This window comes from Panthera tigris, chromosome D2 (genome assembly GCF_018350195.1).
Source record: "Panthera tigris isolate Pti1 chromosome D2, P.tigris_Pti1_mat1.1, whole genome shotgun sequence".
Classification (NCBI taxonomy): Eukaryota; Metazoa; Chordata; class Mammalia; order Carnivora; family Felidae; genus Panthera; species Panthera tigris.
The window spans coordinates 73,634,894-73,662,629 of NC_056670.1; the positions used below are offsets into that span (position 1 = coordinate 73,634,894).

Consider the following 27,736-nt stretch of genomic DNA (forward strand, 5'->3'; position numbering starts at 1 on the left):
TAATATGACGTTCCCGGGAGGACGGCAAACTAGGCTCAATGTAGAATACAGCGGCACAAAGAAATACCTAAACGTTTTCATGAATGGGTGACGTGTCACTTTATATACGTTTCCCAGGTCGGACCCTGGTATTCAGAAAACGAAACCTGACGCATGGGATGGCAGGACAGACAGCGTGTTCAACTTTCAAAGCCAAATTGTGGAACTGGAAGGGAACCAACTGTAAAACACTGTTATGAAAATAATAGCAGAAATACTTTTATCGGTAACAGAAGTACGTTCGCCGAAGATAGGTTTAGGATAGATACCCATTCTGGGATTTCAGGAAATTCTCTCACAGTGGGAATGCCCTACCGCATGCAGTTTTCAGCATAAAAGCAAAAGTAAAATCTGTTTATAAAGTCTATTGTGCTGTGCATTATTTAATGAGCACACGTATTTTATTTCTATTTCTACGCTACTAACAAAATACACCATTGGAATGCTTCAAAGTCACATTTTGGAGAAATTAACTAAAGGTGATCTCGATGGCCTTTTTACTACGACATTAGAAACTAAAACTACTCTGTTTGCACTTCTGTCCAAACACGGAAACACTGATGTGTTTACTTGGGAACTCATTTTTACTTTTTGACTTTAGCATATTGTAGTGACCAATTACGAAAACATACAAGAAGTTGTACTCTGGGTCATGAGTGGAAGTTCATAAACACTGGAACGACACTTGGACCCAAATGCCGACAATCAGCCATGACAAGTGCTGATTCAGTTTTCAATACAAGTCTTGTCTTAGATTTAAAAACAAAAGTATCGATTCAGTTATAACCAAATCATTCACATCTGATTGGTCTAATCCTTAACAGTTTCATATTGGCAAAGAATCTCTCCTCAAAAGTAAACTTCCTCATAAAAAGAGCAGTATTTGAGTAATGCTTTTTAATGAGCTCGATTTACATAAAACATATCCCCGATACGAAACTGACATCTTTTGGCCAAAGCATATTGAAATATCGGCAGATAATCTATCACAATACTGCAAACACATGGACTTTAGTATTTTAAAAAGTGTAAGAAGAGCTTCGGTTGGACTAACATCAGAAAAAAAAATGCTGAAAGTTTTGTAATATTTAATAAAATGTTAACTAAAAGTGGTACCGTGTTAAAAAAAAATGACTCAGACCTCAAATGGGAAAATAAAATACTAATAAACCAAATTCTGAGGGTCATTACAGAAATTTATAAGTGGGGAAAAAAAGGTTGGTGGAAGTTATTTTTCCTTCTCCATTTCTTCATTTAAAAAGTTATTTAATTTTTGAAAAAAGAAAAAAAAATCCTAATTTTTTGTATGTAGAAGTTCTCAGAATTTCCAAATGTATGCCCTCATAGGAAAACTAAAGAGTCAGCTAACACAAATAAGCAATTTTAGCTTATGAATCTAAACTTGGCCAAGCATTATCTGATTCAGAATATTAAAATGAGCCAAACTCTTCTCTCTGCTTTGCATTGAACTTTCAATGGAGTCTTCATAGAGATAAATATTAGACAAAAATGAGGTTCATTAAAAGACTACAGAATAGATGTCTCCAGAGACAAGCAAATTTTCCCTTTGAAAACTGGAGACACAGATTCAGTGTTTCATAATTTATTTTAGATTTTTACGGGAAAAAATAAGCAGATGATTAGCGATATTTTTAGACCACTGTTTTCGACTGTAAATTTCAGGCTAATTTCGTACAAATATATCAAGATAATTCTCGGAAGTATTGGCATTTGGGGGGAACTGACTTAAGAAAAGGGCCAACATATAATTCTGTGATAAACCAATTCTTAAGGGCAGATGTAGAACTGTGTCCAGGGCCACGCTAGTGAAGGTCTGTTTCAACGATTCACTCTTCCTTCGGTGACTCTTCTTTTGGTTCAAGACCCAAATGCAACCATCTGTCCTATTATTTACGTAACTTGAAACTAAGCCTAATTCTTCATTCCTCGAATTTGCTCGTTGCTTTGGGTTATCAGGCATCAGACGATCACCTCCTTTTTTCCCTCAGAATGATTTTCAGATCTAACTTCCTAATATCTTTCGGGCTAGTGATCTAAAGGCATTCAGAATCTCAACAAAACAGACTACCTTAGCTTCTCTTGGACTTAAGCGAAACTCAAACGTGAAGACAAGTTACTCTCCTGAAGCTAATCAAGTTTCCTAAAATAGGTCATGCTTCAAAACAAAAACAAAAACAAAAACAAAACTCACAAAACTTTGGATCATTCCTTTCAGAAAAAGAGCAACATCTGATACCGGAATAACACAGGGGAGCAGCTCTGTGAAACCAAGGTTCACAAAGTCAAGAGGGACCTGAAGCAGCTTCCCGGTAACAAACCGTACGTGATACGGTAGCGATGACGATTTTGTTTTGCATCGAGAGAGCACACATAGATTTTCACATTGAGAAACTGGTATCTTAATTTTAGAGGCAACCAGTTGTTCTTAAATGTTTTAAAAACACATGTATATATGAGGTATATGCATGTATTTTATACACAAAGATACATGAACATATATTCATGTACACATACGGATGCATATAAAACAGGAACTTTTTTTTGAGTGTTTACAATGAACGGTATTCCTGCAGCTAAATGTGTCTACACACCGACTTCTGAGAAACCGGCCACGGCGTCGATTCTGCTTGAGGAGAAATCTATTCCTGAGGAATCACAAGTCGTGTACTTCCGAAGCTGCCCCTAGGCCTATGGCAGGTTCGTGGGCGACACCAGCACCTAAGTGAAGCCGAAGGAACTGCTTATTCATGGAGAATCTGGCCCCTTTTCACTTTCAAAGTGTAAATAATTTAGCTCACTTCACAGGTCACTCTTGAGAGTCCCTGCTAGTATTTACACGGAACGTAGTTTTTCGCAATGAAGGCGAGTACGTAACGAAGCCTGATCATGTGGTTTCTCGCAGTACCGAGATTTCCTTCTTCCTTTGTCTCTTTTCTTCCTGCCCCGAACGCAAGCACAGTACGACTGGCTTATTAACTGTTGGCGAACTTGCCAGCTTTCCGGGACGGTTCGTATGGCACTCTGAGGATACTGGGCGTCTCCTCCATGACCCTTACGAGGAGGTTGTCGATGTAGTCCTCGAGTTCCCGGATGTGCGTGTCTTTCCTCCTGAGGAGCTCTTTGTGCTTCACCAGCTCCTGTAGGACCTCCTCGTAGGTCAGACCACGATACCCTGCGGTGGCATCAAAAGGGTTGCTGTCCTGGAACAGGAGAAAGGTGGTCATTCCAGTAGACAGAGCATGGCCAGGGGGAGGGGACGGCAAGGTAAGAATTATTTGGAACTTCAACTTTTGGTTTTTCAAACCCCGATCAAGTTTCTTCTGTGTCCTTGGCTAGAACCAATGTGATGTTCAGAGTGGCTAGCCAGTCCTGAGGCAAGAACTAGGGCGGACACACCAAAGCCTCGATTGTAATTCTAAATCTTTCTAGAACGGTTCCTTACGTTGTGGACAGTGTCCTAATAGACGAAATTGACCACACAATTTAGGATTAAGAGATAAAATGCTCTACAACAAACATAATTAAAATAGACAAAGACTAAAGATCTCTAAGATTTGACTTGGAAAAACTCGAAGTAGCTATGGAAAATTATACATTTGCACAATAGCTTAGCCCTCATGAACTGCTTCTACTGAACTGTGGTTTAATGCTGTGACTTTGGCTTTTTACTGAAGATGGTTTCAAAAAGCAGCCGTGTCAAATCTGCTTCTCCAATTTGCTGTAAAATGTTCAAGTCATTCAGAATTAAACCAATGAGCAGCCTTGTAAGAAGCCCCGTGGGAGTAATTCCTGTTTTAATTTAGAGGCAAACAAAGCTTTTTCTCCCCTCAGTAACTGGTCTATTTCCTCCTCCTAGGACTACTACCCACATAACTCATTTCCCTTTTTGCCCTGGTTATTAGAAAACTCAGAGTTCAACTATAATCATGTTAACTAACACTTAGGATTAGTGGGTCTGTGTTCTCTCATTCACTCATTTACTTATTTTGCTAACTTTATCCTATTGATGAACGTTCCTTTTTACACAAAAATAATAAAACAGAAAAAGACATGGATTTGACCTTTATTACAAAGCATTCTAATATCAAAAGAAAAACATCTGTCATAAATTTAATCAAAACAGCACTGGAACGTCACCTATGGTGTGTAGTATTTAGATTTTTCATTATAGTATATGTGTATATATGCAATATATATATATATATATATGTCCAAATATAAAGTAACAACTTTTATGCCTTTTTTACACAGTTCTGTCCTTAATCAACAACTTAAAAAAGGTTTTTATCACTTTCTTTCAAAACATTTCCATTTGGCTTTAAGGAAAAAAAAAAACCCTGTAATACTGAGGAAACGGGTCTAGCTCTTAAGGACTAACTGATCTAATCTATCCAGTGGAGGGTAGAGAACGGGGACTGCTGGGTAAATGCAGAAAGGCCTTTGACTCTTTTTTTCTCTCCACTGGGTTAAATTTGTCTTTAGTCCTTTTTCAGGATCTACTTTAATTTGACATGTGTCTGGTGCTCACGAGGAAAGTCAAAGTGTAACTTTGTATCCCCTCCTCCCCCCCCCCCCCCCGGCACCTTGACTTTGCGTCCGGAGAAACACCTGAAGTACAGATACCCATTCGATGCTTAGGTTATCAAAGTCACTCCCTTCTCAAGGATAAAGGAAAAATTCAGGACCCAAAACTGGTCCAACGCCATGGGCATCTGAAGCAGTGAGCTCTGCTCGTTTAAAGGAGGAAACGTGATTCAAGGCATAAGGGTCAACAGTAGGTAATCCGTGGAGAACAGCTGGAAAATAAGGTTCAGGACAGAGTACCGAGAGGCTGAAATGGTAGGTTCCGACAGACTGTCAAGGATGCCGGATGCTCTTGTTAAGGACTTTTGAGACTTACTGCAATGGTGAGGAAGCCATGGAAGGTTTCTACACAGAGGCAGAGTATGATTAAAGCGAAGTGCTAGGAAAATTAAAATGGGAGCAGTGGGTAGGATCATTTGGAGGAGCTTAGTTGTAAAGCTACTGAATGAAACATTAAAGACAAGTAATAAAAGCCTCCAACAGATTAGCAGAAAGGACAGAGCGGATGCTAACGGAAAAGTGAGCTTCAATTCCATAAGATTATATTTAAAACAACTTATTTGAGCACTAGAAACTGGGAGCAGATACAACTTTATGAGTCATATTACCTTTGTCCCTAAAAACATTTAAGAATATTACTTCACAACAACTCTGGAGAGAAGTGTTGGTTTACTTTTTATTCTCTTCTCTCTCAATCTTTTGTAACAAGACGACTACACACACACACACACACACACACACACACACACACACACACACAGACTCACATGTTTACTAACTTACATAACTGGTCACGAGCAGTTTAGAGATATAAAACTTGTAATTTCCTAGCCACATTCTTGTTAAACATTTATTACATTAAGCAGATTTCTAAAGAAAAGATAAGCTACAGTAGTACTCAATACTGAGGTAAGTATATTTTTAAAATGTCTTAAAAATAAGCTAAACTTTCTTACTATAACCTAAGTAATTCTGCATAGATTTGAGACAGATACCGGCCTAGGCCTCACTTCCCTTATCTGATAAATGAGATGTTCGCCACGGTTCCTTTCAATTCTAAGATTTCCTGGTCTACAAAGCAATTTTTTTCTGAACTCCATTTTGAAAAAAGTAGCGACATCCAACTCATGTGACTTCATTTATCTGATAAAACATTTACCGAAAAACAGAGTTCTTGTGCGAACTGCAGGGGTTCATGAAATTGCACTAAATGGGGTTCATTACTGCCGAGTTGACTGTTTTATGTGTTTTCTTAGTTTAACATAATAACAGCGTCAGCCTGAGTCTCTCTAATCTTAATCAAATTACACATATATGAACTGATTCCTCCAAACTAATTAAGTGACGATACACAGTTAGAAAATCATTCAGATGGTTATATTTAACACCACACCAGGACTATCAGATAATGTCATGGAAATCGTTTTTAAACATTTCTGTGAAGACAATGAGGGTGAAGAACATGTCAAAGAATCCTTATTTTGACATGTGTAGTTTACATTAAAGCCACGATATGAATCGATCTAACAATTTAATCTCTCAAAACAATTACCATAAATACCGCTCAACGCTTTAAAGCCATAATCTGGCGTAGAAAAGCCACTATTTGGCTTATTTTTTCCCCCCCTCTCGACCATCTAATACTTATATATAGACAGATTTCCTGGAAATACATTTCTGGCCTTCTCAATAAATTTTCCATTTGTCCTTTTATGTGAAAATTTCCCCCCAAATTTCTGCATTGAGTTTCTAGGCAGGAAAACATCTTAGAAACACATGTACTATAAACTATATTCTGGAAAGAATATAAAATAATTAAAAACAGTTTTGTGCTTAGTTCCAGGTTTCATCCCACAGTTGAAAGCCAGTTAACCCTTCTAATCTTGGGGATCAGATGCTCACACTGACCGACCTATTCGGTTAATACATATAGATGTCTCCTCCTGTTCGTTGATACAATTCCCAACAAAATAATACAGACTAATATTAACACCTACAATAGGGAATGGAGTTATTTGCTGGTTACAAAAGTTCTTTTGCTTGAAGAGGAAAACTCTCAGGCAAATATAAAAAGTAACTATTTTTCCAAAAGATATTTCTAACACTGTTCTCAGAAGAACTTCTAAAACTGAGAAACCTCCAAACTGGTGGAGACTCAAATAACCCCAGCAGGGCTCCTAGGTACTCAGTATTTATTCCTCCAGCACTCCGTACAGACGGCACATATGCTTTTAAGCTGTCTTCTCGTATTGAAATTTAACGTAAATTTGTCTTCTCTCTTCCCCTCTCACGACCCATCCTTTGTCATCCCCACGGAACTTCGGTTCAAAATTTCCATACGCGGATATCAGACAGTGGGGATTGGGTGAGAGGACAGCAGAACCGTTACGTGAAGTTTTCCAATCGGAATTTTAAGTAGCACAGTTGTACGAAAGGCTTTTGAGAATTACCAGGGAGCTATTTTTACTTCACACGTAGCCTAGCCTTTTACACCGGGAAATGTATATTTTTTGCAATATTGAAATTTAAACAAAAGCAAATTATCAGGACTCAAAATAACTGGAGATTTAAAGAGAGGTTGTCCTGGCAACCAAATATTGGTGGGGCACTAACTGCCATCCAAGGCGGCCAGGGGAAAGAGACAGAAAGATGAAGGCTTGGCATTCTCTGATCTTCTCATTATTGTTCTAATGAGGAACTTTGCTCTGGGAATATCATCTCAGCTACTTTCACATCTTTTGTCCGACTGCCTTCACCTCCCTTTCAGTTCTTAATTAGGCCTTAAAGAGCTCGCGCTGCCCTTTCAACTGGCTACTGCTCCTGTTTAAACACTGCGCTTTCACAGACAGGTGTTGGCACCAGCATGGAAGACGTACAAACTTAATTACAAAATACTAGGCCCAGAAGGGGAAAAAATAACTTGGGGGATGGCTCTTATTGGCGAACTTAATGTAAATTACTTCAAACATCTTATAATCTTCAACAGAAGAATTGTTCAAATGCTTTCCCTCAATAACGATCCGGAGAAGGATGAGCTTTCTCCTCTTAATTGCATCCTGCGGTAAATTAACAACACCTAGTAATCCTTCAACTGTCATTTAGAAGAGTTAGTATTCCAGAGAAAAAGAATCGCACATCAAGGATTCTTTTATCACCTTTAAATCCTTTAACTAAAACAATTTTCACATTTATATTTCTTTAAAGAATTCTAAGGATGCTTCTACGGCAATAAATCGCAAGATTGGGAAAAGTACATTTACAAGCACACAGAAATTGTAATTAAGGTTACTTAATAAACAATAGCTGCACATTAAATCGATTTTTTGATGTTGCATTTTGTTTGAGATTAAGTAACCGCCTGATAGAATTCATTTTACTATCTGATCAAAGGCTGACTTCATATATTCTGACATTTCTCGCCAGACTGCCATATTATAAAGACTCGAGTATTTATGAAACATCAAAACTTATAAATCATTTACATAAAACAGCAAAAATGCAGTACAGAGTCCTCTGCTTCTATAATGTTTTCTATAATTTTAAATACAAATAACTACATTTAGAACGGTTTATACACCACACCAGTTTCTTCTAGGCATATCACATCATAGAAAATTGCGATATGTTATTGCTTTAAAAAATTCTTATTATACATCTGGATCACACACATTAAGGACAGATGGTTCAAACAGCAACCACCAGCCTCTTGGAATAAAGGCTCTATTTCTGTTATTCAGTGGGAATCCAGTTTTCTACCGAGAACATGTGCCCATATTTTTGTACAGTAACTTACTCTCTAGATTTTAATGCTTTTAGAATCGACTGAAGATGCAGTGAACTCTGAACAGAGATCCAAACCTGGACTTCAAACACAATAAAATGAAGTTAAGATATCTGAATGATCCTTGCAAAATGTGAGTTACATTTAGACGGTCGCTTCCAAGCCTGTTAATATATTTGGTTTTGTTCTAAGAAGGTAAGTGTCCTAAAGGTTCTTTCAAAGACTCTCCCGGTTACCTCGATCTCTTGCCAAGATGCTTTTCCTATTGTTGAAAGTTAACAGGCAGTTTTAGTCTTTCTTCGATCTTTGTCACAACAACAAAAATCGTCCACTTTCTCCCCACGCTCTCATTTCAGAACCGTGATGTTGACCTTGACCTACAGCTTTCACATTAATTTTAAAAGTCTGTAAACAAAATGTGTAGATTCTAAATTGGCTTCAGTTATATCTCTAATACTGCTTGAATCTCTACACATCATAAAGTCACGCCCTATCGTACATTAAAGACTGAGTTTGAATTTTGCTTTTCTTCTTTCTCCCCAGATGACCACATTAAGCTATAATCCAAAGGTAACTGAGGGGTTCAGGATGAAGGTTTTTTCAAAAATGTATGCCAGGCAGAAGGTCAGTTTGTGGTTTCTTTTCTGATGATGCACTAACCCCCCCTCGGCAACTTACCGGGATTTTCCTGAGGTCCTCATTGCTTGTTGGATTCATATGAAAACTAAGTAACAAAAGACAAACATCCATGTTAAAAGCGTATCACACAGTCCACAGTGGTTGAGGAAACAAAAACATAACGTTTTTAACCCACACTGCAAGAACAATTTCTAAAGTCCTAATTTACTTGGACGAATGAAACCTAATCCAGGATGCAGAAGAAAAACAGTATTTACTCAACATCCTAAAGTATCTATAATTTTAAACTTTAAAGGAAAACCCTCCAGTTATTATCAGAACTGAAGAACTATATATAAATAGATACAGTTTCTAAACATCTTTAAACATAAGCGATTTTACCCAGCAGGAGAGTTTATAAAACTGAATTTTATAACTTACTCATTTTACATACATGCACTCACCTCAAGCCTTGTACTATAAACTACGGAGAATTCAATAAATGTAGGTTGGAAAGACTGGAGAATACATGAGTTAAAGCAATCTTTTAAAAACATTATACAGGTATTAGAAAAATTAACTTTTATACACTATCCTCTCAATGAGAACGGAGTCAGAGTTGTATGAACGATTTCCGTCATTAATGTGATTTCCAAGCAACTGGCCTTCAAAATTTAAATACCCAAATGGACCCAAACAAAATGTGTTTTTCTTCCATGCGGAGAGTAAGAGAACGTCACAGCTGAATGCTATAATGATTTTCTTCTTTGAAACATGTCCATTAGGAAGGGGCTGTGACCAAAAAGAGGCTGAACTTCAAAGCCATCTGATGAGTAAATATTTCATCATTGCCATTCAAGTTTAACTCTGACCCGGCACTTAAGAGTATTGGACATTAGAGCCTCGACAAAGCATTACTGTCCTCGGAACCTTTTTATCCCCCCTCACCCCAACAAAAAGACTTAACTGTAAAGTATACATTTTTTTTTCATTATCTGTGCTTTATCAGCCAAATAATTGGAATCCTTTGAAGAAATTCACTTTTAAAACTTTTGGCGGTGTGCACGAAAAGTCTCAGCTGGATGCGATGTCTGGAAAATCCCTATCGCTGCAGGTGCACGGCCCAAGCGGTCAATCTGCAGGGCCTCTGTGCACATACCTGCACGGGAGAATAACTCACAAACCCGACGTTTCATCGGCTAGGACTGAGATCTGGAGTACAAGCTTCCAGAACTGATTGCTGACCTTCTCTATAGAATCCCTGTGGATAAATGTGGTATTTCAGTAGAGCCGGGTGCCACGGCAGAGCACATTAACACACGTTTTAAATACCTACAAACGAACACGCCGTCAGCAGGCTGACGCGGCTGAGCCACTCTCTCCTTCCCTGTCTTTGTGGTGTTCTGTATGGTTCCAGACTAGAGTCAGTGGTGCCAGCAAAGCCGCAAGAGCCTGACAAAAGAGTGGCTTAAGAGAAAATACCAAAAATAAAATCCGTTATCGTACGGCACGGCTAGGCCGGGGGTGCCGTGGGAGCAGCTAACACGTGCGGTTCCCGTCCTGCCCATTTTTCAGGCCAAGGCGGCCCACGGCAGACCAGTGGGATGACTCCCTTCCGGCCGTCGCCTCACAGCACACCGCTGTCCCGATGAGGACAAGAGACACATCCAGCTGCGTTTCCCTCCGTCCCACTGAGTCTCAAGGACAACGCGATTTACAGTCGGGCTGCAGCACGCCTCGGTGGTTAAAGGAGAGGAGTGACCGAGGGCCCGGAGCCAAGTGGCATCAACGCAAATCCTGATTCTGCCCTAATCTTGCCGTGTGACCCTGAGCAAGTCACTTAACGGTGCGTCGTCTGTAAAATGGGGCTGCGGACGCACCTGCACAGAGACTCCCGGAAAGACGAAGAGTTAGCAACATGGACAACACCCAGCAGAGTGACCCACAGGACGTGTTCAGCAAATTACTGAGTAAACATCTACCCAGCACTTGGACTGTGCCAGATCCGATTCTAAGCACCTGACCAAAATTAACCCATTTAATCTTTACAACCCTCAAGGTGGGTATGACTTTCACTTTCAGAATAAGGAAACGAGTCGCAGACAGGTTAGGTAACTTGAGTGTGGTCCCACGGCTGGTAAGAGAGGCCGGGCGGGGTGGGGTATCTGGCCCTCGAACCTGTCCTCTTCACTGTGACACAGAGCCCGAGCCCTGCTCTCTGCTCACTGGGCACCGGCGGCACGGCTGAGGCCCGGAACAGGCAGGACGCGTGGATTACCCAGAAAAGAAACACCACCTCCCTTTGAGTGGGCACACGGCAGAGCTGTGGCTGGGGAGGTGGGGAGCACGCCCTCGAGAGTCCAAGCTTTCGACCACACGGAGGAAGGAGATGTCCCACCACAGCAATTAGCTGAGCAAGGCCAAAGTCAAGGGAAAAGCAGGATTCCAGATCAAGTGAAGGATGGGTTTGGCAGAGAGAGAGGGCTCCGAAGACAGACACCGTGGGGCCTGGGGCTGGGCGACAGCGGTGCCTTGGCAGGACACTGAAGAGACTGGAACGCAGGGCTGCGCGGGGGGGGGGGGGGGGGGGGGGGGGGAAGGGGGGGGAAGGGTAAGCAGTCCCTGAAGGCTTTGGGTGCAGAAGATGGGGCTCCTAGACCTGATCTGTGGAGCAACAGGCAGGGTTTTGACAATTTAAATCTTCCTTCATAAATGCCACTTAGACAATTCATGTCCCATGGTATAATGACAGCATTACAAGAAATAATTATGACCGTACAAGTATCATAAACATTATTATGCTGATAGACATTTCATTCTGCATCTCAAGAAGAAATTACTGAACTGAGAAATACTGGTGGTGTAATTATTGTAACACAGATTTTTAGGAAGGAGACATTTAGGACACACGTGTTACCCAAATCATGACACCACCACCACATAATAACCAATAGCTTTAGCCTATGGAACTAAAGTGAAACCGTGGCAGTCTGAAAAATGCCCGAGAGTTCTTAGGGATGATTACATCACAACGGTCGCAGGCTGGAAGGGAAAAGGGGGTCGTGCGCAACAATGCCGGCCGTCCCCAGGTTCCCCACTCTGGCTGAGGGCTGGGACTGTCCAGCGGCCCACAGCACAGAGCGGAGGGACAGGGCTCTTGCACGGGGCATTGTCTGAAATCCAAAGGCACAGCCCCTCCCCTGTGGCCGGCTTTATTTTCACACACTGACGTGTCAAACACATGACAAACTCAGTCATTCACGGCTGCCTTTTTTTGATCTGTCCTTCAGGGGGAAAAAGAGTTAACTGAACTGGATTGAATCAGCTTGGTGAAAAATAAAATGTCTCTATTTATCGAAGTGTGGCACCAATTTGTGTTATCTTTCTCTTTGGACTGCTGTCCTCCTGTCAGACAAGATACCGAATAATACAGTCTGACTGCTCAACTAAGCTGTTGACAGGTTAGGGAAAATGGTGTTTTTAACCAGGTATAGGATAAACTTAGACATGCTCCTACTGAAAAAGTCTATACGAATTTCAACTTATGATTAAAACAAACTTAATGTTAGAAATCAAAACGGAAGGAATTTGGGGGTGATAAATAAAGAACTTTAAAGCAAATTTTAAGCTGATGAAAACATTCTGAATTCCTGTTTTCAAAAAGAGTTTAAGCCAAGGAAGTATTTTACCTTAACATTCTAGCGTTCTTACGTAAAAGCTTATTTTTCACCTTGTGATATTTCCCCCATTTTAAAGAATTGGTAAACTCTTGACAATTTTGAAATTAGTAGTGCTCGAACAGATTTCAAGGAGCCATTAGTATCTCTTTCGTAACATCACTTACTAATTTATTTTGAAGGTAAAATAAATACTGAGTAAGGAAATAAGTAAATTGGTGAGAACTTGAAACTGTCCTAAAATGTCTACTAGAGACTAGGCTGCCATAGACAGGCCAGAGAAGTCTACCAATCTTTACAAAGTGATCAAACCGATCACCACACAAATCACTAAGCATCTGGCAGTGATCATTTTCTTCTCTGTCCTTCATTTTCTCTACCAAATACCAACCTTGGGAGCAAGAGTATCTATGAAAGGGCAGACACTATCAAGAGCAAAAATGTATACAGGGCTTGTCAAGAAAAAGAAACGACGACAACAACAACAAAAACCCAGAGAAGAGCAAAGATCTATGAAAACTGATTAACTGTCTTGTTAGCATAAGACAATGCAAACTGTGTAAATTCCTGGTTCTAGGATTTTAAATCTTTCAGTGAAAAGTCACGTAACAATGCTTGAAGCACTTTTGAAGGCGTTTAAAAACAGGTATTATTACGTCTTCCATAATATCTCTTTCCAACCCCCATTACTGCTGAAATTATAAAGCTAAATCCATTTTGGCCTACCACCTGACTCACTGTGTATCTAGTAAGTGAATTCAAGTCACCTGCAAAATCCAGGAGGTAGGTGACCCACCTGGCTGGAAGGGGGGGGGGCAAAGAAGGAAAGGAGGGGGGTAATAATGGAGTCACTTTTCTCAAACACCATTCAATTCCTTACTGAGTGAGGATGGGAAAGAAGAAGAACTTTAAACCATCACAGAAGAACTTCTGACAGCATTTTCAAAGGACACTATCCTGTCGATCTTCTTGATTAACTGTAAGAGTAGGGACTAGACCCCCAGGGCTCCTCCTCGGTGGCAAATGTAGTTGGGAGAGGAGTATATCCTAAGAACTACACGTGACGTGTAACACTTTTAATGAATCTGAAAAGAGGAAAAGAAAAAATGCCCCATTTACGGTGAAGCAAGGGCAAAGGATAAGGTGAGCCTTACGACAACGGATACTTAAAAAAAAATTTTTTTTAACGTCTATTTGTTTTGAGAGAGAGAGCAAGCACGCACGGGGTAGGGGCAGAGAGAGAGGGAGAGAAGAGAGAGTCCCAAGCAGGCTCCACACTGTCAGCACCGAGTCCGACTCACGACCTGTGAGATCGTGACCTGAGCCGAAATCAAGAGTCGGACGCTTAACCGACCGAGCCCCCCAGGCGCCCCAACAACTGGTATTTTATTGACCTTAACTGTGGTACCGGGCAACTTTCAGAGCCCTTGACATGTTGACTCACTTAATCCTTGTGATGTGCTGTGTTGTTTCCGTTTACAGAAGAGGAAAGCGGCACAGAGAAGCTAAGAAGTTGACTCAAGGGAACAGAGTTACTAAGTCGAAGAGTCAGGATTCAAAGAAAAGCAGCCAAGCTCCGCCGCCCGACCTCTGGGGCCATGAACCCTGCTTCTCCCACACAGGTGTTCTGAACTGTGAGCTCACAGAGGGCTGGTTTCAAATATAAGGTATGTCAACCTAGACACGGATCTTAAAACTTTCATAAAAATTAACTCAACATTGATCACAGGCCTAAATGTAAAACACAAAGCTATAAAACTCCTAGAAGATAACACAGGAGGAAATCCAGATGACCTTGGGTATGGTAATAACTTTTCAGATACAACACCGAAGGCATGATCCATGAAAGAAAGAACAGATAAGCTGAACTTCATTAAAATTTCTGCTCCGTGAAAGGCATTAAAGAGGATGACAAGCCAAGCCACAGGCTGGGAGACAATGTTGGCAAAAGACATCTGATAAAGGACTGTTATCCAAAATATGCAAAGGACTCTTCAAACCCAACAATAAGAAAACAAACAAACCATCGGAAAATGGGCCCCACATCTCAACAGACAACTTCACCAAAGAAGGGATGCAGAGGACATTAACATATGAAACGATGCTCTACATCCTGTGTCATCAGGGAAATGCAAATTAGAACAATGAGACACCATCCCACACCTGTAAGAACGGCCAAAGTCTAGAATACTGACAACACCAAAGGCCCATGAAGATGGGGAGCACCAGGAACTCTCGTTTATTGCTGGTGGGAATGCAAAATGGTACAGCCGCTTTGGAAGATAGTTGGTGGTTTCTTACAACACTAAACGTACTCTTACAATACGACCCAGCAAGAGCACTCCACGGCATTTACCCAAAGGCGTCAAAAATTATGTCCACACAAAAGCCTGCACACAGAAGCTTGATTCATAACTGCCAAAGCTTGGAAGCAAAACGTTCTTCGGTAGGTGAATGGATAAACTGTGGTACCACAGACAGTGGAATACTATCCAGTGCCAAAAAAGAAATGCCCTATCAAGCCATGGAAAAAAGACATGACGTGCATATTACTAAGTGAAAGAAGCCAATCTGAAAAGGCTAAACTATAAGACATTCTGGAAAAGGTAAAAAACGACAGAGGAGGTAAAAAGATCAGTGGTTTTCAGGGTCTGGGGGGAGGAAGAGATCAACAGGCAGAGCCCAAGGACTTTCAGAGCTGTGAAAACACTCTGTATCATACTATAAAGGTGGACACGTGTCATCATATATTTGCCCAAACCCACAGAATGTACATCACCACAAGTGAACCCTAAACTATGGACTCTGTAGAGTTACGATGTGTCATTGTAAGCCCATCGATGTTAACAACGGTACCACCTTAGTGGGTGATGTTGATAATGGCAGAGGCTACACATGTGTGGGGGTAGGACACATATGGGAAATCTCTGTACCTTCTGCTGAATTTTGCTGTGACCTAAAACTGCTCTAAAAAAAAATAAACAATTTGTATTTTAAGTTTGCCTTTTGGGAATCGATCTTAATTCCTGGATTCCCCGCCCCTTCTGCTAGAACTTACTTGAAGAAAGAAATGACACTCCGTTAATCTTTTCAGTCCTGGCATCTGACCCAGTGCCTAGAGCATGGCAGATGCTTAACAAATAGATGTTGACAACAGCCAGTGCTTAATAACAATGTCTAAGAACTGGGCTAATACTTGACCAAGGAAATCAATGGTAGGCCAATACAAATTTTAACAACAAGATTTCAAGTCCCCAAAGAGCAGAGGAAATCATTTGTCTGAGTAACAAAGATTAATTAATTATACCTAGACCTGACGGCATATTAATGGAATGTCTTTCAGTTCTTTTTAAGATAGGAAGAATTATCCTGAGGCTAATATGAATTGACCTAAGTTTCAAATTGGTGGCCTATAATAAAATCAGTTCAACTAGCGAATCTATCCAGTTTACCAATCAGGTCTACCAGTTTGAGTATTTGGCCACAATACAGATTAATTTGAGATTTTTCTGGCAAATCCTGAAAACACTGATTCTGTAGAGGTTCAATGTTAAAGGAGTTTAAAGAAATGTTAATGATCCTCTTTATAAAAGTCCTAAAAAATAAAGTATCCAAAGAGAGATTCCACTAGTAAACACAACCTTTAGCATATTTCGAGAGGGCTTCAGAGGCAAGGTGGAACGCAGTATTTTTTTTCCTTCTTTTTAGGAAAAGAAAAAGTTAGCTCCAAATCAAATTAATGATATTTTAGATTAAAATACTACATTATCTCTCCTGGGACTGGGCACACACACTGAATACCTGAATGGCAAAACAAAACCTAATATGTAAATGTCTACGGGGATTAACTGTAATTTACTTATTAATATTCTCACAGGATGTCTTTCATGAGATCTCACAGGCAAGACAATTAAAACCTGTGGTCAATGACACCGGAGATCATGGACAGCAAATTCAGAGCAAGCTGCTTTCCAATCATGAATAGTAATGAATATATTGTTGAAGATGTCCTAAAATTTGAGGACTTAAAGAGATCTATGAAATTAAGGTACATTTCATCAAGAATATCATATTCAATCCAATTTAACTTGCCATTTTCTCCTGATGAAGAAATGAAATAATTATTTTAAATACAGTAGGTCAAACCATTCACAAATTTCCAAACCTAAGCCCTATGGCTTGTACGATCAAGGCCAACCTAGCACCCTTGATCAGCCTTTTCTTGTGAGAGGCTGAGGACCTGGGGAAAGGAAACTCCTCCCTGGAGGGAGGGGAAGGGGTGACAAGTTGGCCCTGGGTCCCTTTGGCCTAGGCAAAGAAGGCCAGAGAGCACACAATACTCTGGGCCAAGAGTACCAAGCTGGCTCTGTACCTGGGACAAAGTCAAGTTGCGGAGAGGAAGTCAATGGAGCCCTCTGGTCACCAGGGAGGCCTGAGAGGTTCAAGAACACCCTGCAATTAGGCCCCTGGCCAGAAAGCAGCAGCTTCCCCAACCCCAGTCATCTTTGCTGAGCCTTCAAGGAGGGACGCCCCAGGCAGCCAGACTTACCAGGGCCCTTCCATTAGGTGATCTGCACCCCAGACTCCTGTGCATACTCCCTGGAAGCAGAGCTGCTGGGGCAACTGGGAGATTTCTGGCCACTCTACACCCTCAGCTGCGAAGGCCAGCCCTGAAACTTTCCGGATGATCAAGAACTGATTTCACAGGGCTACGAAATTATAAAATTTTGCTGGAAAATATATTGTCTTGTGTAAAAATATACTCCCTAGACACTCCAAAAGTCGGTAAATATAATTATTTTTATTGGAAATTATACATTATACTGTATCCCTCAGCCAGCTTTTTCTGAATGGTTCTTCATTATTAATAGTAAAAAAAACTAAGAACATTTTATTATTTTTTTTGAGAGAGAGAGAATGTGGGCACATAATCGGGGGAGAGGGGCAGAGACGGGGAGAGGGAGAGGGAGAGGGAAAGGGAAAGAGGGGAGGGGGTGAGAGATTCAGAGAGAGAGAGAGAGAGAGAGAGAGAGAGAGAGAGGAGAGGGAGAGAATCCCAAGCAGTCTTCGTGCTCACTGAGGAGCCCAAGGCGGGCTGGGTCTCACGACTGTGATCATGACCTGAGCCGAAATTAAGAGTAGGACACTCAACGAACTGAGCCACCTCAGCACCTCACGACGAACATTTTAAACACAGGAATCCACTGATTTAAAGGGTGTACCTCGTCCCATTTGCAAGCTTCTGACGCCACAGTAACTTCCTCATATTCTTGCTCCTACAAGCGATATAAATAAAATTACTTTTCACTGCCAACGGTTTCTATCCGAATTTAAAAACTGAACTTAGAAACGTGGCTTCACTGGCATCATTCTCTGATTTCCTGAGTGTCTCTTCCTGTTCCGGCCCACATCATACATGCAGTAGCCATGTCGCTGTTCTCTGGTCGTCCCCACAATTGTTTTCCTTTCACGTCGCTCATATGCCAAAAAAATCTTTACACTTATTATAGCATTAGGTGCAAATTCTTCATTCTGATATTCTACGTTCCCATTAACAAGGTCCCATCTCCACGGCTACCTCCAACCTTAATAGTTTCAGGTAGGCTAGGTCCCTGATAGCCACTTAAAACACTAACTTTTAACTCATTTACCGGTCTCATTCTAACCTCCATTCAAAACGGCACTTTCCTCTCTCTTCAGAGACCCATCCTTGAGGCTCTGACAATCCTACCGTTTCCATGATGCCTAGGCTGCCTGACCTCACCCATTTAATCTCCTGTCATTTTTAGCTCTCTGAGCACTTACTAACTGTACCACCAGTTAGCACAATTAATTACGTATCTTGTATCTACCTGCCAATGATCCTAAAGACAGAGACACTGCCTGATGCATCCTTGTTTCACAGTATTGACAGAATTGTCACAGGGGCGCCTGGGTGGCTCAGTAGGTGAAGCGTCCGGTTAGTTCTAAAACGAACATCTTTTTTTAGGATATCACCCTAATGCATACTGTCTTGTAGTCTAAAGATAAAAGGCACAAAAAGATGGCATCATAAGACCCTAGCCATCCCTATTATTGCATAAAATAAGCTGATGACAATAGAAAAATACCTTAAATTTTGGTTATATGTATTTTTTCTCTTGTGTGAGGAATATTTTTTAAAACCAGAACGATAGAACATTAAACACATCAACTAATATCACTTCAGGCATATTAAAGAACCTTGAGTGGAGAAACCACTCAAGCACAATCTTATCTTCTTGGTGAAAAATAGAATATAGGACGCTTTCCCCAGCAGAGAATGAAAGAGCCCACCTCCAAATCTGGTTAGAAGGGATACACTAGTGCCTGTGTGAATTTCCTAAGGCAGCGACCCTTTTCCCAAAGGGCACTCTGGAATGTTCTGAGGAGTTTTCTGGAGGCAGCATTTATCTTTTTAAAAAAAAATTTTTTTTAATGTTTATTTATTTTTGAAGGAGCGAGAGAGAGAGACGGAGTGTGAGTGGGGGAGGGGCAGAGAAAGAGGGAGACACAGAATTCCAAGCAGGCTCCAGGCTCCAAGCTGTCAGCACTGAGCCTGACACGAGGCTCGAACTCACAGACCGCGAGATCATGACCTGAGCCCAAGAAGTCGGACGCCCAACCGTCTGAGCCACCTAGGCGCCCCAGCATTTATCCTTCTTATTTTGATAGTCTGAACTGCCTTCTTTAACAATTTAATCCAAGCTCAGCCACATGAGTTTAGAAAATATTCACCATGATTTAAGGTAAAGCCAAAGCTTAGATATTTACCCTATCCTTATTAGAGCTATGCAAGAATTTCTGAACGCAAGGTCTCATAGCAATATTGATTATAATACTTTTGCCTTGCAAAGTAATACATTTTCTACTTAATACGGAGAATATTTTACTTAATGTGATTTAGTTTATCAAAGATTATTATGGAACATACATCTTGAAAGAAACTAGAAAAACTATCAAGTTTCTTGTTTTCTGCCAAAAGTATATCCTCCATCAATGAGAAACATGAGCCCCTAAATTCGACTTTAAGGTTTAAGTTGAGAATACATTATTACTTGGAAATAATGTAACTTATTTAAAGCGATTATTACATATTCTGTGGATGCCGTGGAAGATGCCCCCACTTTCCGGGTCACCCTGTGGCAAACAACCATAAGCACTTCACGTGCACCTACATCATTCAATCTCTTCTACGACTCCAAGGTTACCAAGCTGGTTATTCCATTTTACAGCTGAAAAACATGAGGCTTAGAAAGGCTTAATTTAAATAAGACCATACAGGTCTCAATCCAGACCTGAGGCCTAAATTTGAACTCTCAGTACCTCTCCTAAATTCTCTTCAGAATATTCTACTATTACCGTATTTATATTTTCATGTTACCCGGCAAGATCTTTGAGTGGAAGAAGGTAATCAAATAATACGTTCCGAAACAAATATTAAATTATGTGCAGTATGATTTCCATTTTTCATTAATGCGGGGCACTTAATTTCTTTGAAAATGGAAAAAAAAAAATCTATATGAAACAAATATACTGTTTACCTCTAGGCATCAAACACGTGATGAACCTGAACACCCCCCCCCCCCCCCCCCCGCCTTTCCCCCTCCAGGATCCACAACAAAGAGGTCCTTTTATTTAACGCAGGGCTGCTGCAGGGCCCTGGCTAATTGGCTCCTTGGTCCTCTGAAGTAGCAAACGTACTTCCTCAGGAACCTACCGGGCAGGGAATGACAGACATAGAGTATAGCTCCAAGACTCCAACTAAAAAAAGAAACGGCAGAATTACCAAGTAGTTAGTAAAGAGCTAATGAAGTTAACAGTATACAGTCACTATTTATAAAATATCCTTTCAAAATGTGTCTCGCATTTTTTTTCAATGAGTTTTCTTGCTAGTTACTAAAATAACTGTCTCTCCACTCATTCCCCAACTTACAAAATCATCTTTGATGGCCGAGGTTAAGCTCAAAGGCCTCTTCCTTGAGGAAGCATTTCCCAATTTCTAGCCAAGTGCTCGTCTACCTTTTTTCTATAGTGAACTCCGTGTGCAACAACACACAGTTCATTCTGCCTGGATTACGGGTCACTGCTTACATATCCCTGTCCCTAGTTTGTGTGGCTACTAGGACTTTAGTCCACTCTGACTTCTATCTTCAAGCCACCCACCCTTAGCCCTAGTAGAGCTCATATGCATGTCTGTTAAAACAATTTTTAAAAACTGGTGAATTACGTTTACTCCAGGCCAAGTTGACTCATGTAATTGCTATTTAAGTGGTATTAGCACTTTTGTCAGAAAGGTTTCTAAGATTAAAATAAATACATAAAATACACACATTTTTATCTGATGTATGACATATTATATTTAACATACAATATCTATATATCACCTGTTAATGTTTGTATTATGTTATATAGTAGTATTGTATTATATTTAACACATCAAATCCAAGAACAATAATTTGTTCTTAAAATATAAGTTCAAGGAGACAAATGTCAAATATCTGGATCCTAATATTCTTAGAAACTAGCTAAATGTATAAAAAGGAAATTGTTTCGTAATCAGAGTAGTTGCTTTATTTTCTATCATCGGCAGCCATTTAAAACAACCTGGCCACAGGTTAACACTCCTACCATATATTAAAATATAAAAACAGTACCTGTATTTCAAAAGTCAGAGCTTTACTGTTATGGCAAGAAGTAGCCACGGGTGAGGTCATTAGTCATAGTGGCGCAAAAGAAAATGTTCTAAACATAGAAGCTGGGGCCTGGACAAGTAGTGTATGCAGAAGTCAGGGCTAAGTATGAAAGAAACAGAAGTTATTCTCTTGAAAGAAACAAACAAAAGGGTTCCAACAAGGACACGATTTGGTAAACTCAAAACCGCTGGAGAGAAGTACATGCAGTCATTACAGTGCTAAGGTGAACACGCTTTAAATGCATTAAATCCATAAGCAATTACAGAAATCTGCATTGTTGTGTTCAAAGAAGCCAAGTGTGTTTCAGTATTCACAAAATCTCAAGAACTGTTATTACTGTGCTGATACTAATTTCCTTGTCTTCAATAACTCAGAACACGTGATTTCAATTTCTAAAATAAAGCTCTAAAATAAACAAAATAGCAACTCATTAAAAAAAAAACCCAAAACTTGAACCTCTCCATTAAGACTAAAATGCCAACTTTGATTCAAAAATAGGTCTGACATTGTTGTACTATAGATCTTCCTTGACTTACAATGGTGTCATGGCCCAATAAACTCATCATAAATTGAAAATACCATAAGTTGAAAACGCATTTAATAATCCAAACCTACCAAACATCATTGCTTAGCCTAGCCTATCTTAAATGGGCTCAGAACACTTACATGAGCCTACAGTTGGGCGACATCATCTAACATGAAGCCTATTTTACCATAAAGTGGTGAATATCTCGTGTAACTTATTGACTACTATACTGAGAATGAAAACCAGGATGGCTGTATGGGTACAGAGTGGTTGTTAAGTTGTCTGACCTCGTAACCGAGTGGCTGACCGCAAGCTGTGGTGGCTGCCGCTGTCCAGCCTCATGAGGGAGGATCCTACAGCATTTCATAGGCCCAGGAAAAGAGCAAATCTCAAAATTCCGAAGTATGGTTTCTACTGAATGCGTATCGCTTTACCACCATCACAAACCTGAAAATTCGTAAGGTGAACCATTGTAACTTGTGTTTCAACAAATTTAAGACACTGATGAAAGACACACCATTGGAATGATCCTTGTTTCTTCTGCTTTACCAACCCCCCACCATCCAGACCTCTGCATACAAAAGTAACATCTCCAAGACGTTCCTTTCTTTCCCAACCTCACTGCCAAGTAATCTCCACCAACTCTCGCCCCCACAATCGTTCTAACTTTCTAACTAGCTTTTCTCCCCCTTCCCATTCATGTCCCCACCAGAGTCCCCAAGCTCCAGGGCTAGCTAAGATAATTACTCTGATCCTATCACAACCTAAGTTAAATATCTTTCACGGTTCCCCAGTGCCTATACAATGTCCAGTCCTTAGCATGGAATTGAGACCTAATACGTACATGCCTGCTTCTATGAACTCTAAGAGCAGGATTTATACCTTGATAACCTCTGAGTTTCCTGTATATAGTAAGTATCCAGAAATAACGCAAATGAAAATACCATTTGATTCTCAGATCTGAAATTTAGAGTAAATCATCTGGAAGGCCTTGGACTAGTCACCCTGAGGAGGCAATGGAAAGAATCAGGAGACCTGCAAGGGCTTTCTTTTTATTCTTAATCTTCAGAGTATAACATGTTTATAATAAAGGTCCGCTGATTGTGGGAGTCTTCTGAACCAAAAATCGATGCATACCCCAACAATTTCAAATTTATGCAGGAAAAAAAACACACCAAATGTCTGAAATTGGGAATCTCTAGAAAGTACCGTAAGAGCATGACTGGAGGGACCTGTGAATATTATATAAAAGCTACACTGGTGAAAAACAGTTGCCTTTCTGGCCTTGATCCTGAGAGCTTTAAAGGGAATGAGGAAAGCAAGGTCAATTTGGAATAGACAATTTTAGCCGACAGGAGACAGGTAAAGACTAAACAGAACAGCAAATGTCTAAAACAATTAGAATCATATCATTTGTGTCTTTCCAATGTATTGTTCTCATAATGCACAGGTTCATTAATGGCGATTAACAAAGATTATTAATCTATATGTAGCAAGCTTCCCTGCTTGTTGGTCTTACAAAGAAATAATCCTCTCAAATTCTATCTTAAAAATTAAAATTTACATATTGATTTACAAAATTTGGTGCACTGGGGTCACTAGAATATAATCTTAATACTTTCCTATCAGCAATCTCAAGGGGACTTATATACTATAGCTTGTATTTGATCACATCATAACAACTTGTTCTCTTTAACTATTGGACTCGCTGTGTTATCCTGTGTCCAGTGCCTAAGAGCTCGTTAATTACCTAAACTATATCTCCATAGGTCTTGTTAATTACCCGTCTCCTGTCTCAGAGGACCTTGTTAATAACTTGTACAGTCTCTCTAAAGAGGTCCTAACAACACATTAAAATTAAAGATGCTTTTCTTTTAGCACCTGTCAAGTGCTGTAAATTGAGAAATTTTCACATCAGTTTATTAGCCTACAGTAGTTTTTGTGGATTTTTTTGGCTGGTTTGCTTCTCTCACAAAATCTCTCTGTATCTTAATCTCTCAGCTCAAAATAACAACAACAACAACAACAATAACTTAACAAAGTTTCGTCTTTTTTCGTTATGGAGCTTTTTTTGTTTTCAATTTTGAAGTCTATAAATATCAATTTGCATTAGTGAGTTAGCAAAAGGACGGCATGGTTGGTATCTGCAAATTAACCCATCGGGAAATGTACCAATTAATGAGAGCTATTATAATGAGTATTAGGATGACAAAGGGTAAAAAAAGTTTCAAGTGGCATCTGGGGAGTTCGGCAGGAAAGTTCTAGTTAGTGTTAAGGGAACTCATCATACTGCATATTCCGTGTTCCCAGTCACTGTTTCATTGGACACATTTCTGCAAATCCCGGGACACTAATGGATTAATGGCTCTAAAAATCACCTCAAAAGTTTTTGTTTTCCGTCTCATAAATGAGGCTACAAGTTTTCAGCTATGTAAAAGGTGTATAGCCTGTCATGAATAATAGGCAAAATTATCTTTAATATTAGACAAACAAAAAGTAAATTCTGCTATTAAAATAAACCTCATGCACTTTAAGGTTTACCACGCCAAAGACTGAGTTGTAAATTCACACGCGAGGGGGAGAAAAGGTCCATAAGGAGTGTTATAAAAATGAAGATTTTAAAACTATGAATGGGATTATTTCTTTAGGAGCATTTGTTCGCTATAACTTTTTAAAATCAAAATGTAGGCCTATAGTAAACAGTCCTTTTTTCATGAACATGTTCTGCAACTCCATAATAATGATTACACGCTTATAAGCCTATGGTGATTGGTGATTTGTGAAAATAAGAAACACATTTAAATATACATTCTAGGTAACAATTTTTTATACCTTCTAAGAAAGGTATGATACAACCATAGACAGGAATTGACTAGTTAAGGAAAGAAAGAAGGGAGAAAGGGAAGTAGGTCAATGTGATCCCAAAAGTAAAAGGCATTCTGTCATGCAAAATTACAAAATACTAGTGATAGATAGGAGTTCTTGATCTCAGACACTATTTCTGCACTGTCCTAAAAAATAGCTAAGGGGCACACAGGGTTTTCCACAGCAAATACTGTCAATGGAAATCCATGCATATATGCTCCAATAAAATCAGTAACACCCGGAATGATATTATAAAACATACCATTAAGTGAACATAGAGCAACTGAGACTTTTTGCCACATGGTATTCACAACTACAGTAAGGCGGAAAAATAATGAAGGGAAAGCATGTTCTTTGTGGGAGTCACAAACGGAAGGATATTCCCAAAATGAAATTCTCCAGTAAAAATACCTCCCGTAAGTTCTTGCTCTCCGACGAGCTTCCTCTCTTAACATCAAACATCAGCTCTCCATACAGGGTACGCTTATATTATCGACTGTGTATTTTTTTTTTAATTTCAGAATAAGACATACCCAATGAACTTTCTCCTTAACGAATTCCCTTGACTGGGTAGAGTTCTTCAATCCTACACTTTTTCACGGAGGCTCAGAAGAACACCCATCTCAGAGTCTCTCTTCAAGTTATTATAGGTAGCGTATAAACACACGCATGTTTTGTAAGTGTTGTTCATCACTACTGATGCCTAGGTTTTACCTGAACCCTGAGAAAAAATCATGCACAGAGGCCATAAATATTAAACCGTCAGACATTTCAATGCCTACAATGATTTAGATGTGTCTTAGCTATTCGGCCAAATCTCATAGTCCTCTCCACATCCCTATTACAGTCAAGCTGATCTCCTTACTTTGGCCTCCGCCTCAGCGAAGGCCCTGTCAGCAAAACTGACATGACGATGTCACCTATTCAACTATGAGTTCACCAACAGGACTCCTAATTCCTATTCATCAATGAGTACTTACTGAGCTCTTAGGAAATACATGATATAATTTAGATTAGTGATTGTTAAACCTGACTGAGAATCAGTGGTTAAGTCTTAAAGATGTTGATTTTTATTTCAGGGCCCATTCCACTAAAGATTCTAACTCAGTATGAGATAGGACCCAACAAACTGTAAGTTGAAAAGAAGTCCCCAGGAGCCCCTGATGATCAGCACTAAGGATGTGCACCGATGTAGGTGCTGTGGGGCACCCACAAAAGAAGAATTCAGCATAGCTGTTACGAAGCTTAGGTAGCTTAGGAAGTCTGGATCTGGTGTTACAAATCAGCGGTTCTTCAACTTTTTCAACTAGGCTTTTTAAGCACACCTGTTACCATGGCCCCTGTACCCTAACGATTAATAATAGTGCTAAGGGTTGTGAGAAGTAAATGCAAACACTGCAGTTCACTTAATATTCTGAGGATGGATCATTCAGACAAGTTTAACCAGTTATGCTTCGTTAGGTGGCCTTCCACACGCGTTCAGGGACACAGGCTGCCCCTCTCTTATGGCTCTGCCCTTCTCAAAGATCTCCACTCAGTTAGCCTGGGGCTCCGCCAACTAGTTCACTAAACTGCCAAATGATAAATACCTTTGGCTTTGGCCTTCCTGGCCATACAGCCTCTGTTACAACTACTTGACTCTACCACTGTAGCACAAAAGTACCCATAAACCAACGGGTAGGCTGTGCTCCACTGAAACATTCCTTACAAAAGTAGGCAGCGAGCCAGACTTGGCCCCCGAGGCTTGTTTGCCAACGCCCTGGTCTAAGGTAGTGAGGAAGAGAGGCAACAGTACGTGGACGACTATCCGGTACGTTTTCACGAACAGACCTGAAGATGGTCGACATCTCTTCGGCTAACTCTTCATTAAGCCAGAACTTCGTCACATGTCCCCACCTAACTAAGGGTCTGTGTCCGTCTGAAAAGAAAGGGCATCACGTGTGCTGAACACACCCACCCCTTCCACGTTCCACTGGAAGACCGGCCCCGTGTTATAGAAGAAATGGCTGTGAACAGATTATTTAAAAATGGTGCAACAAACACGCAGGGGTTTTTTGTTTTCGGAAAATTATATACTGCTGATGCAAACAGGCACGACTTTACGAATTGTGGAGTTAACCACACATTAGTTGATGCTGATGATGCCAAAGCACCTGTGATTTGTAATTACAAAAAGCAAGCGTGGCAATTTTAAATCACAGATAACTCGATACCCATCATAAAGCGATGAAACATCTTCCTGAAAATGGCAAGAATTCCAACTGCACCTCCCAGTCCACGTGCAGTAGGCGCTTTGCAGCATGCCGAGTGTTCAACGGCATCCAGGCTTTTCAGAAGCGGCACAGACCACAAAGTCAATGCGGTGTACTCACCGCACCCCATTCAGCTTCTTCCGGGTCCATCGCTGAGCCCGATTTCTTCACTGGCTGCACTGAGGCTGGGACGTGACTGCGCTCTGGCCAAGGGGACATCTGCAGAAGTGACGTACAGCACGGCCGGGCCAGGCACATAAAAGCGTGCTGCGTGGGGGCCTCCGCTCGCTTTGCCTGCCGCCTGACCTTGGAGACAAGGTGGTAAATGGTGGCACAAGAAAGGAGGAGCCTGGTTCCAGAATACTAGGGTGGCGCTGAACGGCTGCAGGGAGCAAAACACTGGCTTCCCTCGTCCCCGGCATCGTGAGTCAGGAGGCAACGACACGGAGCTGTATGCTTGTACCGTGAGAGGTGATAAGCCACTGAGATCTGGGGTTATTACGTTACAGCTGGTAACTTGCCTAACACTGGGTTCTTAAGGAACTCCAGAAAATGTGCCATTTAGGGTATGAATATTACATTTCAGGAGTCCTTTAAACACACTCAGATTCTGAATACTGCTTAGTTGTACACAAAAAACGCACGTATCTGCCTTTGTG

The 27,736-nt window shown here is 40.5% G+C and overlaps 1 protein-coding gene across 11 annotated transcripts in view; it reads right to left on the minus strand.

Moving 5' to 3' along the window:
- Positions 1–1,147: 1,147 nt before the first annotated feature.
- Positions 1,148–27,736, minus strand: part of RAB11FIP2 (RAB11 family interacting protein 2) — a 37,743-nt gene continuing 11,154 nt past the window's right edge. For 2 of the 11 annotated variants that reach the window (XM_042960034.1, XM_007084851.3), the window contains exons 4-5: positions 9,104–9,149; positions 1,148–3,260 (exon numbers count right to left, since the gene is read on the minus strand). In XM_042960034.1, the coding sequence (XP_042815968.1) occupies positions 3,033–3,260; positions 9,104–9,149 (274 nt within the window). In that variant the 3' untranslated portion in view covers positions 1,148–3,032. The other 9 variants (XR_006208984.1, XM_042960031.1, XM_042960035.1 and 6 more) reach the window with 8 other exon arrangements.